We start from the raw sequence: 20052 nt of genomic DNA, 5'->3' as shown, positions 1-20052 counted from the left end.
AATGTGTCAACAGACAGAAGCCCCACCATCTCATGCTAAACTCCTCAATTTCAAGTCCATTGTCAGATAGGCAAGATTTGATTCGGGCTGTTTCAGAAAGAGTCAAAGCAAGCAGGGACACCATAGATGTACAGATGGAAGAGATGGATGGACCAACACAAGCTGAGGTTACCATAATGGCTAACATTCGCTGACCGGCAAGGTAAACAGTAACGCCTACTGCACTGCAGTGAAGATGGAGCCCCAATGATACTAATAGATACCTTAGACAAAGAAACTAATTGTTTGGAACATAATGAAGCTGAAAATCTTAGTCAAAGCACTAAGGAAAAACTTGTTAAGCTTGTAATGCAGCTACAATGTGAATGGAGATAATATACTTGCTCAACAAGGTGACTGTCACTTAATTAGATGGCGATTCAATGAACCTCTAATCCTGTATTTACTGATCTTACTGAAGAGCTAATTGTGGTCTTGTTAATGCTTTCCCATTTAACTAGCAATTTGCTGTGCATGCATTAACAACATCCTTGGGGTTTAGCTTTGTTCAAAAGGTGAATAGAAAAGCTGCTAGAATTTCATAGTGAAGAAACATTTTTTGTTTCTAGGGGGAAGATCTAACTAGCAGGGAAAAAACCAGAGACACTGAGCTAGGGACGATGGATACAAAGATAATACAGCTGAGGAGGTGATTCAACTCATCATTTGTTACAGGAGGTTCAGATTCAGCCTGAAGCAAAGAAACAATGCCCGGCTCAGCCCTTGAGCAGTAAAGCAGTAAGGGGTGGGGATGAGATTCCCTGTTGTGCTTTAGTAGAGCAACACAAAAAAAAATTGACTTCAAAGGGAAAGAGGTTTAAGCAAACTGAAAGCCACCTTTATGGCTTCATAGCCCCAAGTCAGGGCAGCGACTGGCTCAGCTCCCTGGCTGACCGATCCTTGAAGGATTGCCTACGTGTACCTGAATTTGTTCACTTCTGCGTAACCAGAATTTCTTCTATTCTCTTTCAAGTTTTCTACCATTTAAAAAAAAAAAAAAAGTCAATAGACTAACAGACTTTGTAAATCAAAAAATGACTAACAGATTAGCTTGTGATTCAGTGAACAGTTAAATTCAGAGTCCTTAAAAGTGTATTATTCCCTTGTACATGCCCAGCACACCTTTTCCTGTACTCCCTGAATAAGCAATTGATATGTCATCAGGGAAATTTGTAACTAGCAATCAATCACAGCGGTTCCAGAGAGGTGAGTGAACAATGATATGAAATTCAGATACTATTATGAACTGCACTATTTTCAACTTTTTGAGTTGCATGGGTATTACGGTAATGACTTTCAATTTAACAGCAGGGGTTTTTAACAGACATTTTCATTGTTCATTTACACTGCTCATACAATAAGAGACAAAACAGCTCTAAAGAAACTGTGAAGGAAACTTTTCAAATCAAGAAAAAGCACTGAATGCGAGTCTATGTGAACTAAAAACTGTCTTTTAGGAATAAAAGTTTCTACTCCTAAGAAACTACAGTAGCTGGTGAAACTACTTGGCACACTGACCCTACATTATCTTAATGTATTCCCAAATATGTTATCAGAGCTTACAGGGATGCTTCCCATGCTATCATAGTGCCCCTTAACTCCACCACCAGATGTCAAATCATGCCAGTTTTATCAATCCCATGGTACAAAGTGGTTATTGTTGACTAAGTTTATTATGGTCCTGGAAAGCACCTGAATAAGAAGGACCTGAAACAATGAACGCTTTCGTCAAAAGTACCAATGCAAATGCAATCAAATAGAGCAGAAAGAAAATGAGAGATTTTGTGAGATTTTCAGTCTCTGCTTTCTTTATTCATCTTTCACTCTTCTATTTTACTGTCAGGCAATGCTCACCTCTTCAATTGCACCTGCTGAAATTCTGTGTCCAGCAACATTGATCACATCATCAGCTCGAGACAGGACATACAAATAACCATCTTCATCCATATAACCTGCATCCATAGTATCATAATATCCCTAGATGCAACATGAGCAAAAATAAACTCAGAAATAGTACCAGGAACATCCATCCATTTCCCATGAAACCAACAAACAAAACTGATTGTTTCAAATGAAATACACTTTTGGAGTCTAAAAGATTTAGTTCTCTAATATTTTCCAACATTCTTATGTCATAATACACCATGCAGCTCCCTTTCCAGAACAGGTTTCGTGGTCTTTGTTAGGACAGAACAGAAGACAACATACAAAACTGGATTTTTTTTTCCCACTCTGCTTTCTTTGACCCCTGACAGCTTGAAGAAGGATGTTGCCTGAATCTACACAAGGAGAATGGAATTGTTACAGTACAATAACAGTTGTCAAATTGCCCCTAAAGATAATCCTGTTTGCTGGATCCAAACATATGTTACCATCATCGTGATGCAAGTACTCACAAAAAATAATTTGCCTGATCACTAATTTCCTTTTATTGAACCAAACCTTCCATTTTGGACATTCACATAGGACCAATCTATCTGTTTCTATAAGGAAAGGAGGAAGCCAGTCCTTGGATAGTTCATCTGACAAGGAAACAACTATTTCAGTAAGGAGCCTCCAATGTCTTTACATGCACAGTGGGCAAGTATATATTTTGGACTGATACCAAGTTAGAATGACTGCATGTCAACAGCCGTAGTACATTTGAAGCTATGCTAGTTTAAGGCTGTGAGGCTTCTATCTTTTATTAGCTCAAATGACAGAAACCAACTTTTATGTTCAGAAGCTTGAGGTTTACTTCTTCTGTTTCAGATCTTAAAAAAAAAAAAACAATGTGCCCAAAAGTTTAAAGTATGTATGGAGAAAGTTCTACCTCAAAACATTTTTAATTCTGTAATACATATATCAAAGATCTCCCATTAAAATAAGATGTGATAATTTTTTATGTTATCCAGTTTAAATCTACTACCATAAGTTCTGCAGGATTACCAAAAGTTTATATATTTCATTTTGTATTTCTTACTGGGAATTTTTGGAAATACAACTTCTGGAATGTTTTCTCATTTTCCCAAAGACCTGAGAATGCTCCAGGAGGCAAAGGCAACCTTAAATTAAAAAGAGCAGAGTGAAATAGTTAGAAACACAGATGTAATGAGTACAACTCATGCTTTCCATTCATACTTTATATTCAGATAAATAGTCATTGGATATACAATCAGAAACCAGTTTTGTTTATTAATATGCTGGTAATAGGTGAAAAAGACCATACATTTACAGTGATCACAGGCATACAGCTCTGAACTGTATCCAGACCATACCTTTTATGTAACATAGGCATCTCTGGCATTCAGTAAAATAACATCTGGTCTAGTAAACACTATATACTGTGCTACATTATCACATACAGCTTTGAAACATTTCCAAGGATGAAGTATCCGTCAGAAATGTGTGCATATATGCTATGATACAGACAACTTCATGAATATAGGTATCTCTTTCTCTAGCACACATACACACTCACACATGTATAGACATATGAACTGAATTACCAGATGCACAGATCTTCAGTTTCTGTAAAAAGATAGAACTCACATTATTTCAGTCATGAGAATCTGAACAAAAAATGCTTTTCTTTTTTATTTAAACCATGCACAGTATTATTGGAGGAGTTCTTTAGAAGTATATTGATAAAAGTCACTTTTAGAACTTTCTACTGTAACTGGACTTATTTTAATTTTTTAAGAAGTGAAGCTGTAAAATTTTGGATTGGTTCATTAGTTGAGATTTCAATGCATACTATACACCCATTCTTCAGCCAAGGATATGGGCATTACAAAACGTGGGATATTTCACATACATATCTGCCAGAGGAAGAGAAACTGCAGGAGCCTCAGCTAAGGACGAAGCGGTTGTTTTTTCCTTCAAAGCTCTGATAGGGTTAAACACAGCTCACTTGAATTGCCTAAGAGATACATATTCAGACATATCAACACTAGTTCTATGAAGTTTGACCCTAGTAGCAGAGGGAGAACATGCAAGCTAGCATATTTATACAGATAAAATCATACATGCCTCACAGATTTTACTAGCATATGCCTGCATTCCTAACCAGCAAATTTTTAGCCAGGGGTATTTTGTTGTCTGCTCTGATAGTGCCCCTGTGAAACTAAAAGGCAACGTCTCTAGCAGTGAAACACCCCTCTGTAACGTAGCAACACCAATACCATTACAAGAACAGGTGCTACCAGCTCAGTGACATGTACATCTCTAACATTACATTTACAAAAAGAATAATTATATATATATATATTTACCTAAATATAGTATAAATAGTACAAGCTACATTGAAAAGGCTGTATCATCTAGTAATGATTCAAATCCATGATTTTGTTACAATCCATTTTTTTTTCAGCTTAATTCAGCTGGATAAGCATAATAGAATATGCTACTATAATTATTATATTACTTTCTCTGAGTGTTCTGGCTCAACACATCCTATAAATCACATTCCCTGAAAGTACAGTTAAGGTAAGGCCAGAAATGCCAAGACAGTTCGCAGGCAGTCACCCAGACTTCAGTCTCACCCAGGGGGGCAGACTGGCTCCTGCCCATCTGTAGGGAATTCGCTGGACTATTTCAAGCCTTGCAAGCTTAGTATCATGACCTATAGAGTATTTACCTTGAAAAACATGAATTAGAAAACAATATATTGATCCCTGTGCGTGTGTATGTATATATGAGTTCAAAAGAAAAATCTCTTGGTTAGATTCAAGAAAAAACACTAGAGAATGGTAGTTACTATGGTTGTTGCCTAGTTGCTAATAGCATAGCAATTCATAACAGCCTCAGCCATTGCAAATTTTGCACCTTAAAATTATTTAACAGTCTGAAACATCCTTGTGATGGGAGACACAAGGAAACTTCATATTGACAAAGTCCTTAATAATTTCTCCACAGCTCTATTCAGTACTTTGCAGTTAGTCATTAAAAAAAAGCACCGATTTTATTGCTGGAATCAGAAAAACATTTTCCTTTCTGTAACTGTAATTGTTTAGAAATCTAAACATAGAAGTATGCAACACATCACCAAAAATATAATCCCTGCTCCCACCATTTTGGGGGCTTTTTCTTTGTTTCTTTGTTCTTCTTGTGGCTGGGTTTTTGTTTGGTTTTTTTTTGTTTTTTTTTTTAAAGCAAATTGCAATGATAAGCACAGCCACAGTGCATATTTCATGAGTCTATAGAAACCACGCTGCTAAACTACTGACTACCACAGGTACCTCTGTAGCGCAAATCACAGCACATTACAGGCACTATATGAAAATATGCCTCCATGGCTTTCTGTAAAAGATTACTCGCAATTAGGACTCCATTCCATCTACTAAGCAAAAAGTGAATGCTGTCTTCCACATGTCTATCTTTCAGGCAAAATAATTCCAGAGCAATTGGCACATATAATTCTTCCGTGATAGTAAAGTTCTTAGCATCATGATTGACTAGAATTTCTAGGTGTTGTGCAAACACAAATACTTTATAACATTCATAAAGGTAGAATTCAGCTTGACAGAACATAATTATATTTATTGGAATTTTGCCAGGACATCAGGATTAAAATGCCCAGAGCCAGAAATAACTTCATCCTACTGCTGTCAGTGGGAATTCTGCCATAAATCCAAAAGGGAGCAGAACTGGATCATAATTATGTGAAAGGAACCAGAAGACAGAAAATCAGATAGAAAATAACAGTGTGATGGGTTGACCTTGGCTGGATGCCAGGGGCCACCAAGCCACTTTATCCCCTCTTTAACCGGATAGAGGAGAGAAAAGTAAATCAAAGGGCTCGTGGGTCAAGATAAAGGCAGTTTAATAAAGAAAAAAGCAAAAGCAAAGGCTGCGCACAGTAGCAAAAAGAAAACAAGATTTTATTCTCTACTTCCCATTAGCAGGCAATGTCCAGCCACTTTCTGGGAAGCAGGGCTTCAGTACGCATAGTGGTTGCTCCAGAAGACAAAATGCTGTAAAAAACAAATGCCTCCCTCCCCTTCCTCCCCCTAGCTTTTATCTCTGAGCCGATGTCATATGGTATGGAATATCTCTTTGGTCAGTTTGGGTCAGGTGTCCTGGCTATGTCCCTTCCCAAGATCTTGCCCCCTCCCAGTCCACTGGTGGTGGTGCAGGAATGTTGGAGACACAGCCTTGATGCTGTGTGAGCTCTGCTCAGCAGTAGCCAAAACACTCGTGTGTTATCAACACCTTTCTAAATTTCAATAGAAAGCACAGCTCTGTGGGGGCTGCTATGAGGAAAATTAACTCCATCTCAGCCTGACCCAATAGAAACAGCAACCTGAAAGCCAACATCTCTTCCTTTCCTCAACCCCTCCATAAAAAAGGAACATCTTCAGATGTTGGGTTTGGGTCTGTTCTCTCTAGGAAACATACCACACACCTACAAAAGTTCTAAATTTAAAAAAATGTTGCCTCTGTGTCCAAACATTGAGCTGATACTCAAGACCTTTTGGGGTTATTTTTATTAAGAGGATATATTGACCAAAGAATGGCAGCTTTGCGTAAGTAAGCATGATTGCCCCAGACATGATGCTTCCTTTCACAAGTGACAGGAGCACAGAAGACAAAGACAGGAGGTAGGTTCCTTCATTATCATTTCCACAATAGGCAAAGAAGTTGTTTTGCTTTATTTCCCTTTTGGAGGTATTTACTGTATTTCTCCAGCTATCTGTTAACTTCCCTTTCTCTCATCCTGCATACCAAGCCACAAGGCAGCCCATGTTTAGCCTTTGCATTTGCTATCAGTTTAAAGATAAGCCCTCCCTTACAGTATTCTTGCTTGGATTTTTCATATGGTCATAACTCTGGCAGCGTCTTCTGTTTTGTCATTGCTTCTCCCTTCTGGAGAGGACAGTCATGAGCTTCAACAAATACAAATTCAAGACAAGGTGACAGCTTTTTCAAAAATATGAATGTGTTACCAGCTGTATTGGATCAGGCTAACTACAGTCAACTCATCCCATTTAACTAGCAAAGAATAGGCACGGTGTCAAACCCGAGTCAAGGTTCAAGCCAAAAACCTACATTGAGCTGAACCAAAGCACCTGAACTTGAGAAATGCTTATTTTGGACTTCAAACTTCAAAAAAAGATGTATAGGTCTGAATTTTGATCTCACCCGTGCCAATTTTTCACCAGTACAGCAACAGCAGTACAAACTCCATTTACTCCAGTGACTTTAAGGTGACAATTGCAGAACTACAGGAATACAGATCCAGGACCATTTCTCATTTCAGGGTTGAATACATTTAGAACAGCATCAGGAAAACTAGGGAAAGTGTGTCAATTAACGATGTAAATTATATGGATTCATTTTACAAAGATCCACTCCGGTTACATTTTATAAAGATAAGGTAATTTCAGTATAAAGTGGAGAAACTAAGACAAATTAGGTGAGCTTGGCAGTATCACAGAAAAAATGAACTGCTTTCACAGTAACTGTTTTCTGCTAGAGAATTTTAAACGACAATCATTATCTGGTTTTTAAGCATTGCTTTACAGTTCATTTATTTTTCATACAACGGTGGCCCTCCTTACACAGAACAGCCCACCTTTAGCTTAGCCCAAGAAAATCTGACTCTGCTACATCCTTTCAGGATGCCACTCATCAAAATGATGTAAGATTCCTTGTTGATGGAACAAGGCAATTATAGACACAGCACTCAAAAGTTAATTTACAGAGAAAAGCAGATTTCTGAAAGTACAAATGAAAGTCAAAAACTGTTAGGGATGCTACCTTGCTGAGTTTCAAACCAGACATCCTTTTATTTTATGGTAGACAGTGGTACTCACAGGCCGTTGATTACAGCCAGTCAAAGGAAGAATAAGCCATTGTTAAATGAGTTTGAGCTTGTGAATGGAGCTAAATCATCTTGACTGGCAGCTATATTATTACTCAGCATTTACGTAGTGCTGTGCATAAACATCACTTTACAATTTTTGATTGCAAGTTCAGAAGCCATCTGGAATCTAGAAGCTTTTTCAGATATGAGGAACAGCAGCACTGGAAAAAGGGTGGAGAAGGGGCAAGAGAAGACAGAGCATCTCAAACATTCACCAGTCTGCAAGAAATATTCCTTTAATTAGCTGAAAGCGATCACAAAAGTAGTTGGTTTCAATGTGGCTTTTCCAGTTTAGCTGGGAAGAAAGACAGCACCGAAAACTTGTAAAAGTGCTTGGAAAAGGTTAAAAGTAAAGAAAGTTCAAATGTTACTCACACACGTACTCAGCCAGAAATCTATTAGAAAACTCATCTTTGGCCAAACTCCCACACTGAAAGTCCTACTCATTGTTTCACTTGTAAAGGCAAAAGACAAAGCTGATAAAAAAAAAAAAATATGTGGGAGGCTGGCAGGGAGAGAACTCTTTTGCAAAGATTCATCATTATCATCTAATCTGACCTCCCACATAACACAATTTAAAGGCTGTCACCTACTCAATCCCATCTCAAGCCCCTAACTTTTGGTAAAATGACAGTGTATCTTTAAGGTAGATATCTAGGTTTGACACCCAGAGGTGTCAAAGAAAATCACCATATTCCCATGAATTTGTTCTAATAGTTTAATACTTTTCATTGCTAAAATGACATGGTTTACTTCTCATCTGAATATACCCAGCTTCAGCTTCCAATCTCTTTATGCTAGATTAAACAACAGTCTCTCAGAGATATACCTGTGGGTATTTCCTGACCTTGATAAAGTCATCACTTAACTGATCTTGGACAAACTACATACCACAAGTTAAACCATAAGCCAAGCTTTCCAGCACTCAAGTCACTCTCATTCAGATCTCCTCCAAAACCCAGCCAGTTTCTCAACAGGCTTTTGAAATACAGGCATAAAAACTGAACATAATGCATTCATGGTTTTACTAACATCATATCCACAGATAATAACAATAGCTCCTTTCCAGTTTCCCTGCTGAATAAGAAGGGATCACGTTGCCTGCTTAGTTACACTAGCAGCTACATTTCATCCAAAGATCTTGTGTATTCAGAGGTTTAACCACTGAAACACGAAAAGTTCCTTTCAAAGTCACTGCTTTCTAAGGTACAGTCCTTCATCTCACATATCTAGCAAATTTTCACTCTTCCTAGGTGTATGACCTTTACTTCCAAGAACGTCTTGTGAGTGGGCAATGCAGGATGATGCTCTTTCTTTACACAGTTCTACAAGCAACGCTTTTCTCCTTCCAGCAATATTGCTTGAGGGCAGCCACTCAGACAGGTCTGCAACACATCCTCTGTTGGGTTGCCCTTAATTTTCTGCTACCTTATGTGATTTTTTGTTTATTTTACATTGTAAAAATTAATAGGAAAACATTAAGCACCACTTCCAAAATGGCAAAGCACATCATTAAAATGAGAAAAAATAAAAACAACTCAAGCAATGGAAATATAGCTTAATCTCCTTGAGACACTCTAGAAGATCATGGAACAGATCCTCCTAGAAGCTATGCTAAGGCACATGGAGGCCAGGGAGATAATTCGAGATAGCCAGCATGGCTTCACCAAGGGCAAGTCCTGCCTGACAAACCTAGTGGCTTTCTATGATGGTGTGACGTCAACGGTGGACAGAGGGAAACCAATGGATGTCATCTATCTGGACTTCTGCAAGGCCTTTGACACAGTCCCCCACAACATCCTTCTCTCTAAATTGGAGAGCTATGGATTTGATGGGTGGACTGTTTGATGGATAAGGAACTGGCTGGATGGTCGCATCCAGAGGGTAGTGGTCAATGGCTCAATGTCCGGATGGAGACCAGTGACGAGTCGTGTCCCTCAGGGGTCCGTACTGGGACCGGTGCTCTTTAACATCTTCATCAATGACTTAGACAGCGAGATCGAGTGCACCCTCAGCAAGTTTGCGGATGATACCAAGCTGAGTGGTGCAGTTGACAAACCAGAAGGAAGGGATGTCATCCAAAGAGACCTGGACAGGCTAGAGAGGGTGGGCCTGTGTGAACCTCATGAGGTTCAACAAGGCCAAGTGCAAGGTCATGCACCTGGGTTGGGGTAACCCCCAGTATCAATACAGGCTGGGGGAAGAAAGGATCGAGAGCAGCCCTGCCGAGAGGGACTTGGGGGTACTGATGGATGAAAAGCTAGACATGAGCCGGCAATGTGCGCTGGCAGCCCAGAAGGCCAACCGTACTCTGGGCTGCATCAGGAGGAGTGTGGCTAGCAGGTCGAGGGAGGTGATTCTGCCCCTCTACTCACAAAAATGATCCGGGGGCTGGAGCACCTCTCCTACGAGGACAGGCTGAGAGAGTTGGGCTTGTTCAGTCTGGAGAAAAGAAGGCTACGGGGAGACCTGATTGCGGCCTTCCAGTACCTAAAGGGGGCCTATAGGAAAGATGGGGAACGTCTTTTTAGTAGGGCCAGCTGTGTTAGGACAAGGGGAAATGGTTTTAAACTAGAACAGGGTAGGTTCAGGCTAGAGGTAAGGAAGAAATTCTTTACAATGAGGGTGGTAAAACACTGGAACAGGTTGCCCAGAGAGGTAGTGGAGGCCCCATCCCTGGGAACATTCAAGGCCAGGTTGGATGGGGCTCTGAGCAATCTGATCTAGTTAGCAGTGTCCCTGCTCACTGCAGGGGGGTTGGACTAGATGACCACTAGTGGTCCCTTCCAACCCTAAACATTCTATGATTCTAACAATCACATACGAGAGAGACATTTCTTAGAGTGTCTAAGTACTTAAATTTGGGGGATTATTATATTCACAGAAGGAAGTTTCAGAATATTGAGCATTGGTTTTTATCACGGGATCAAATGTAATGATAAAAGAATATATTCTTTTCAAAGTGCAGAACAACAATAGTGTCACACACTTACAGAAAGACAAAAATTGACAACATTAATTCCTGAGACACTATGCAATAAGATCTTCAGCAGCTATTTTGGCATCTCAGGTAGCTTCTATCTACCTGTCCTTCTGAGCTAAGGCCATATACCCCTCTCATGGCTTCAGATGGAGTCTCTCTCCCCTTGCTTTCACTATCTAAAAACACTGCCATCACTGCCCGGCCTCCTTCTCTTCCTGGGAAAGGGAAGAGCACAAATGAAAGCTGTGATCATGTGCGTATCCCAAGTTACAATGCCCGTATGTTGATCCGTCAAGTCTTACAAGATTTGTCTTTATTTTCTTTAATGGGATACCAGGGTACTACAGTGTGCTGCAAAAGATTACATCTTTTTCTTTCCCTTTTCTTCCCTTTAAGCTCTTTTGGTTAGCATTTCTATTGTGCATCTTAATGATTACATTCCGAACTTCAATTTGCTTCAGGCTTCCACATAGATACTGATTTTTTTTAAAACTCATTATAAGAAATATTAAATGACTAAGCTTTTTATTGAATATCTAAATACTGTATAAAGATTGAACACAGTAACACAAATAGTGAAACTGTGAATGGGCTGCTTACTTCTGAACAACATCTCTTCCACTAAATGATATTAACTTTATGGCATTTGCTTCAGAAGTCCTGTCACACTTCTATTCAGATAATTTAAAATCTAAAATTATAAAAAGCTGTAAATTTATCATGACACTTTCTTTACAAAAACTTGTGAATAAATATTATTTTTCAATACTTTACACTCTTCCAGCACTGTACATAAGGTTTTGCATGATTTTACTTTGTATAATGGGGTGGGTCATCATTTGAATCCTTTTAACTTTTGACAGAACATTATAATTTTCCTTCCTCTTCTTCCACTAATCCCAAATTCATGAAAAAAACCCCACAACATTAATAGTCTGGAGAGTCTCTCACACAGTTGCTATTCTTAAATGCAATTTAAGCAACACAACCAAAGAATTTCAGAATCACTGTATGACGCAACTACATTGTCTCACCTCTTTCTGAATATGGAACAGAAATATTTAGGTGAGTCTGTGCAGTGGAAATTGGTAAAACAGATTTGTAAATACTTTTCCGTAAGCCTCTATTTTTATGGCACAAAATTAACTACACAAGCACTAGAGGAAGCGTAACTAGTGGGAGATTTACTGGCAGGCATTACTCTCCGGATAGGATGAGTATAAGGCAAATACAGTCCTCTTGCTGCTGTGGATGAACATAAAGAACAACGCTAGCTAATGAGACAGTGCTGATGACTGCTTCATAAAATAAAGATAATGGGCTTGCGATCTTTATAACGTACAAGAGCAAAACTGAGTTTCCCCACTGAACTGGAATTTAAATGGGATTTCTCTTTGCTAATGTTCCTTATGAGAATGGACAAGTTTGAAAATTGTCATGGCTAATAATGTTTACACACACATTTTGAGGTGTGTATTAATTACAGGCAGGTCAGAACAACGCAAGCAGAAGCGTGTCACTAAATCAGACTGGTCTTCCTAATGGAAATGGAGGTCATTGCTGCTATCATTCTCACTTCAGAATAAATCCTCGGTTAATTATCTTTCATGTCCAGAGATTCTGGCTCCAACAAATGTAAATTTAGAAACAATTCATACAAGCCCACTCTCATGAGCTGCAGTCATCTTCATTTACCCTTGCACTTTCATCATAAATGTTGTGACACTGAATTTGATTACTTTATCCTGAAAGACTTATGAAGTCAAAAAGATTATTGCATTGCCCAGGTAAATTAGCCTGTATGAGAGTTCTTGTCAGCAAAAATCTTTCCAAAGGGCAGAGATGATGGCTATATGAAAAAAACCCAGTTATCAGTTAGTGAATTAATAAAGAAAAGAACATATTTGGGGCAGAAAGATGGAGTAATTAGGTGTAAGAATTACCTTTCTAAAGTATTTGACTCCTGCAGGATAAAATTAAAGTTTAAAACTGTTGTAAGAATAGAAATTTTAAATACTATACTTATGAGCACTGTAGGCCTCAAGCAGCCCTCAGCAGGCTTTACTGGGAGTTAGACTGGAATAAAAATAACCAAGAGCAGCAGCATACCACTTTTGCACAGCAGGTATTGTAAGCAATGTGTGGCCATTCTCCTCTTCGAGAAATGCTGAAGAATATTTCTCAACTCACGGATGCTGCAGATAAAGCAAACCGTGGTGTTTTTTCCTAAAACAGTATGCTGTATTTTGCTGCTGAGTGTATGACAGAGTAATAGTCAAAACAATCCTGACTCCTCCATTTTCTTCCAGCTGCATGGGGACACGTCCCTGGGGTGACAAACAAACACTGCTAGTAACAAGGATCATCCCCACTACTTTTGAGGGGTCTGTACATGTAGAAGCTTGCTGGAGAGATGAACAGAGGAAAGGCTTCTTTGCTTGGAAGTGTTAAAAAATCCACAAGGGGCCTCCTAAAGCTCATCAGTACCTTGGCCTTGTTTTCTTGGTTGGTTTGGGTTTGTTTTCTTTTTGGTTAAGGTGTAGAATGAATTTGAAAAGATCCGACTGTCTCAAAAGGTTAAGTAAGAAAAAGGCTGGAAGATAAAGAGGTGTTATAGTTAACCTACCTCAGAATTGTTGTCATATAAACTATGTTAATGATCCAATGTAATTTCTTTGCCCCCTACTCTCCCCCCTATTTCAGAATGGATATTGCAATAAATATGGGCGTGATAAAATAAGTGTCCACGTGCCATTACTCTTTCTTGAATGATCCAACGCAAAAAAAAAAAAACCAAAACCAAAACAACATCTCTGCCCCTCCTTTTTCCCCTATCAATTTATTTGACTGCAGCAGAAGTAACGTTGGGCAAGATAAAACAAAATAAAACAAACAACAACAAGCAATATATAAACACATTTGTAATCCTCAAGTTAAATGCTGAAACGTGGGGCCACATTAGGGTAGATAAATTCTGGCTTCAAGAGTTTGACAATAATCCCAAACAGGATCTTCTAATATGGCAATATCCACTCCTGACAGGCACTTAGAGATAGTAATGACTCAGAAATGCATGCACACATCTACCAACATTACCTGTTAGATATAATTCAGCTTGTTTGGCAGAGTTGCTTAAGATGGAGTTCATTTCACTTCACTTTTGGTAGATAACGCTGAGCACCTACCCTAAGCTAGATGTGCAGTCAGTGGAGAGATATGAGCACATCTGGAAGGTGATTTATTCCATCCTAGCTGAATGCCTAAGACAGCTAGGATGATTTTCTTACAAAATACCTCTCTCTCTCTCCATGGATTACAAGCCAACATTTTATTATGGCATCAGGCACTGCAGAGGCGAGAGCTTTGAAAGCACAGCCCTCCACTCTGACCTGGGTTACTGATACTGCAAACCACAGTCTACTAAAGGCTGGAGCAATTTTAATTATTCATACTCAGCAATGGAAAGAATGCACAATCTTACATGTGTCACAGGAAAACTACATCTAAATGAGAGTCTCCTGATTCAGGGGAGATCGTGTGTGCAATTAAACACATGCCTCTGCATCCTGGTGGCCTAGCCTAAGATGCTGAGAATTAGGCAGGATATAGACTTCATCCTGAAAATACATGCCTGTGTCCCACAGTAGATTAACTCCATGTGATACTATTTTAACCTCCACAGCGGTCTTAGCTACGTTAGATTAGCAGTACAGCTGAGCAAAAAACCTCCACACCTCAGCAACTCCGACTCCCAAGCAAGCACTTTGCAGCCAGCCAGCCTGCTCTTAACAACTCATCAAAACCAGGACATCTGTCCCATCTGTCCCAACATTTTGTCTTTTGAAAAGATTTCAGTTCACTGAAGGTTCATGCTAATCTTTGTATTTCCTTCCATTCACCTAAGCAAGCAATGAAGAATCCAAGTTACCACAACTCTCCTAAATTTTACCACCACAGAAGTGGATGAATGCATTTCTTTTGGGACTTGTATTTGCTGGCAGTTAGGAAGTCCTCAGAACTGAAGTATTTTCTATGACTAAAAAGAGATGCGGCTACAGCTAATGTGTTAATCACTAAGTAAGTACCCATCTGAGGAAAACGCCATTTGCCTAAAAGCCTGGCAGAGCTGGCATGGGCTGGGGGGAGCAGCAGCTTACTGAGCTTTACAGAAGTAAGGAAAGGTTCTGGGAACAGCGCCACGGCTGAAGGTAAGAGAAGAGAAATGTAATTGATGTTCAGAGTGTTATCTACACAGAGGCTCCTTTATTTAAGAAAAGGTGCTAAGGAAGGTGTACTTTCAAAAAGAATATTAAAGCTTATGGAAGTCATCTGATGGGAGTCTGGTAAATGGTACTAAAATCACCTACATGATACACAGCAGGGTTTTTGGTTTGGGGTTTTTTTTGTTGTTTTTTTTTTCCTGGAGTCTTTTCCTGTATGTATTTTGTCCAAGTACCACCATAACTGAATACAGTTTCATGCAAAGCACACTCAGAGACATCCTGCTGTTTTTACAGCAATCAGAAAACACATATTCTCCCTCTAGGAACGTGCATCAATTGGGGTTAGGAAATAGTGAAAGAGAAGGCAGCATCACACCAGTAAACCAAAGCATTTAAATCTGCACTGTTGTACTATTTCACTAAACTGAAAGATAAGACAGAGAAGAGAATGATTTAGTATCTTGCTCATACATCCTAACAGGAAGGCTTTATGCCAAAAGAATGGTAATTAAGAAAATAGTAAATTTTTCTGTAGTCTAAGAAAAAAACAAAAAAGCAACCCACACATTCACTGCAGTTTTTCAACACTGATGGACACAGAAGTTCTGGCAGTTGGGTACCAATATCAGAGACAGCCATGCTTTTCAATGCTGATTACTTCAATTATCGTTATATATATAAACTTCAGCCAAAAGACAATCAACCCATGTAGGAAACTTCTCTTAACTGTAAGATACTTAGTTTGCTTACTTTACCACAATATTTCCTAAAGTCTTCGCCTTCACTGGTTCCTTATTTTCATCCAGAATCATCACTGCAAAAAAGTAAAAGGAAAGGAATTGCTGTCAATGTATTTTTAGGCGGAGGACAGTGTCTTTCTTCATGGGTATCAACTTATATCACACTTCAGAATGGCAATACACCAAGCAACAAAAGGAATTAAGTAATTTGGGAGTTCCAAATGGGATAATCTCACGACCTTATTAACATTCAGCCTTAAGTACAAAAAGTCTTAAGTAATACTTGTGCTTTGGGAGCAGAAATAGCTCAATGTCAAAAAGGGAAAAATATAGAACTGAAAATTAAAAGACACCTTCATACTGGAAAATCTAAACTTCCAAATAGCAAAGGACCCTTCAGATACATGAAAAATACAAGAAAGTGTGCGAGTAACATGAGTCAGAAATAACAACTAAGATTACTGGAGGCTAACCCAGTTAATGTGAGAAGTACTATTAGCAGTAAATAAGAGTGTCTGGTTTTCAGAGGATCTCAGGAGACCCAAAAAGATGCTCCCCAGGTGACAAGGCTTATTCTAGTCTACCACAAAGAGGCGAAGGCACTTGTGAACTACCGAAAGCCACACAGCAGGGTAATGCTAGAGTACAGCGAAGAATCCAGATCTCCCAACAGAAGACTTTTCCCTGGCTGACACTGGCCCATCACCTTCAGTGAAAGCATCGTATCCTGGTACTGAGGTTTCTGAGGAAAAACACCTGAAATAGCCTCTTCGTGCAGTCATCTGGGAAATCTACTACAACCACCCATTCCATTTGAAGGTGTGGGCATAAGGAAGGAATGACAGATATCAACTTGGCCTGTGATAAATGAAAATAAACAAAGTGAAATGACTAAACCATGGAAAAACAGGAAGGAAAACTTTTGACAGACTGGGCTGACATGGATTTAAAAACATGCTTTTTGAAGCCTGCCCAAGCAAAGAAAGCAACATTCAGCTGGATCTAAATTACTACAAATAATCTTACATTCTGTATTAAAAAGCTCCAGAGGAAATGGGGAAAAGAGGATGACAGACTTCTGACTAAAACCCTGCTAAGACTCTTATGAGTAATATCATATCCTCACTGTCCAAAGAATGCCAACATCTGTAATTTACTATTTGTCTGAAGCTGCTCCTTCAAAGAGGAATGTAATTTTTAAGTAACTGAAGAGCCTGCTGAAAGCAATGGCTCAGCACATAGACGCAAGCAAGTCCACAAGGCCAGTTTTACAAATCCGTGACTTTGAAGGAGTAACTGGGATAGGAAATGAAAAGGATGAGTAGAAACATAGAAGATACTTATGAGAAATAGCAAGAATGGCATAAATAAAACCTATTTATAATCTGTAAACACTTTTTTTTCCCCTCATATATTTTTAGGTGGTGTAAGAACAAAGTATCATTAGATTTAGAGAATTTAGGCTCAGAACATACAATGAGAGAGACCTCACTCACACTTAGCTTTCAAAGCTTTCTCTCCTATTTTTTCCTCTTTGTATTACATTAAAGCAAAATCTTATCAGTTTTATTGTAACTATTTTATCAAGGTAGCAATTCCAGCCTTTATTCTCCTCCTTGCAAGCAGTGTATTTCAATGTACACAAATTTGAAGGAGGAAGATAATATACTGCTCACTCCTGAATGACTGGAGAACGGACTTAATTCTTCAAAATGTGGGATTTGCAACAGTTTGAAAACAATGCAATGAAATTATCTGGAAAGGGTCCAAGTAGATCAAAGGGAAAGCATAATACAATGTCTGATTTAAGGCAACAGAGCTAGAAATTAATATGGTATCTTGATTCACTTTTAAATGCAATTTGTGCCACTGCACTTTGATATCATAGCTAAATACTGCATTTCTTCTTGATATTCTAGAAAATCAGCAATCAGTTTATTTTAGCAATACTGTGACAGGAAAGCATTTGGCTCTGTTTAAAAAGTAGATTTTGTAACTTTCTATTTATATTGCAGCATAAATACAACATAACTTTAGCAATGTCCAAAACCATTAACAGTTGCATGTATAATCTAAAAATACACAATCCAGCTTTTACATGGCATAAGGATCTCTTCTAATTAATACAGTAACAGCAGCAAAACAACACCAAAACAGAAGTGGGTGACAGCAACACAGCTGCCAGTACAGAGTAATTTCTAGGTCCACTCCTTTACGAGTGGCTGCATTACAGGACACAATTGGCCTCAAACCAAAGACCAAAACAGGTAAAAGGTCTTTCATAAATCTTTAGTGAATTTTAGTGCTCATTTTATGTGTCCCTTTCAAGGCTTGCTACAGACATTTCCTTCATTCTATTTGAAGAAATTCTTACCTTACTCTAGTCCAAATTTTCAAAAAAAAAAAAATCATAGGAAATTTTACATTCTTGCTACTCTCAGTTTTTTCTTGGCCTGACTATCATCTGGTAGCATGTATAATGCAACTGTATTCTTCCACTCTTCCTTACTCTGCTGGCTTCGGCTGGAGTAGATTTAATTTTCTTCACAGTAGCTAGGATGGGGCTTTGTTTCGGATTCGTGCTGAAAACAGTGTTGATAACATAAGGAAGTTTTCGGCACTGCTGAGCAGGGCTTACACAGAGTCAAGGCCTTTTCTGCTTCTCACCCCACCCACCAGCAAGCAGGCTGGGGGTGCACAAGAAGCTGGGAGGGGGCACAGCCAGGACAGCTGACCCCAACTGGCCAAAGGGCTATTCCATACCATATGACATCACACTCAGCACATAAAGCTGGGGAAAGAAGAAGGAAGGGGGGGACGTTGGGAGTGATGGTGTTTGTCTTCCCAAGTAACCGTTACGCATGACAGAGCCCTGCTTTCCTGGAGATGGCTGAACACCCACCTGCCGATGGGAAGCAGGGAATTAATTCCATGGTTTGCATGCATGCACAGCTTTTGCTTTACTTGTTAAACTGTCTTTATCTCAACCCACGATTTTTCTCACTTTTACCCTTCCGATTCTCTCCCCCATCCCACCAGGGTGGAGTGAGCAAGCGGCCATGTGGTGCTTAGTTGCTGGCTGGGGTTAAACCATGACACCTATTTATTACAACTCTGGACAAACTTTATGGCTTTGTTTTAACATTGTTTTTAAGCTACTGCTTGTCTTCATGCCATAACTGTAAATGCCAAAACCCAGAACTGCTGAAAATGTTTATTTTCTTTAATGTTCGCTTCTGCTTGTACGTATTAGAAGGAAAGAACAGCTTAGCTCTTTCTGCCCGATGGTGCGAGAACTTTTCTTGAAGATGGCTTATCTTTAATGTAATTATTTTTTGGACTTCAAGTAATTCTTGAAAACTGTTAAAATCAGGGTTCCCAGGTATGAAAATATTTTTGCATTCTTCCTTCTGTTGTTGCACCCTCTGCATACAAATACCTTACAGACAACAAGTGCTCATCCTTTTAATGTTGGCCCATAGCCTACCATTTCTCTCAGCTGGAAATAAAAATGCTCCACAAGTACCAAAAGATAATGTGCTTAACAACTCTCTCAAATATCAGCCAATATACATGCACAAAATGCAGAAAACTGACTTTGATATTCTTTTAGAAAGTATGAGATTAATTCCAATAGAAGTTTTCTATCCTTGCTGAGCTGCTTGTTAGCTCACTGTGAGGTATTTATGGAAGACACAGACGTCACTAAGAATTTTCTTTATGCACTTCAGAATACTTCTCATATAAAATTGTAGAGCTAAATGAAAATCTAACCAATCTAATCAATGTGTCTCTGAGACATAATTATTCTATATACACCTCCCAACCCAAAACTATTTAGGCTCTGAAAATTGAAAACCCAGGTATAACAGAACACTCAAAGTGCAAGTTATAGCAATTACTTGTCTGGTTATCATTCCCTCTTTTGATGATGGTTATTACTAACATTTTTCTTCTTGATTTTCCAATACAAATTTTACAGCTGCTCTCATTTAAAACAGTGAAACCATAGATAAAGCCTTAAAGCACATATCTTAATTATATCCAGGGAAGAAGTATGTCCTAGCCCTTCCATATAATAAAGATAGGAGGAGTTGATCAATTTTCCTGAACAGAAATCTGAATTTCTTATTCAATCACATTCCACAACGCACAAAAATGCAGAGCTTCCTGTTACAGGAAGGAGGAAAATGTGTTAATAAGTCCATAATTGGCTTTCCC

At 38.9% G+C, this 20052-nt stretch overlaps 1 protein-coding gene across 1 annotated transcript in view; it reads right to left on the bottom strand.

Annotated features, from left to right (window-relative positions):
- ACSS3 (acyl-CoA synthetase short chain family member 3) overlaps window positions 1-20052 on the bottom strand; it is an 85415-nt gene that overhangs the window by 3216 nt on the left and 62147 nt on the right. The window contains exons 11-13 of the mRNA XM_009646327.1: window positions 15842-15905; window positions 3002-3083; window positions 1894-2016 (exon numbers count right to left, since the gene is read on the bottom strand). Coding sequence (XP_009644622.1) covers window positions 1894-2016; window positions 3002-3083; window positions 15842-15905 — 269 coding nt within the window. The remainder of the gene's footprint in view (window positions 1-1893; window positions 2017-3001; window positions 3084-15841; window positions 15906-20052) is intronic.

Source organism: Egretta garzetta, unplaced genomic scaffold (assembly GCF_000687185.1).
Source record: "Egretta garzetta isolate BGI_Z169 unplaced genomic scaffold, ASM68718v1 scaffold68, whole genome shotgun sequence".
Taxonomy (NCBI): Eukaryota; Metazoa; Chordata; class Aves; order Pelecaniformes; family Ardeidae; genus Egretta; species Egretta garzetta.
This window is presented reverse-complemented; position numbering and strand designations above follow the sequence as displayed.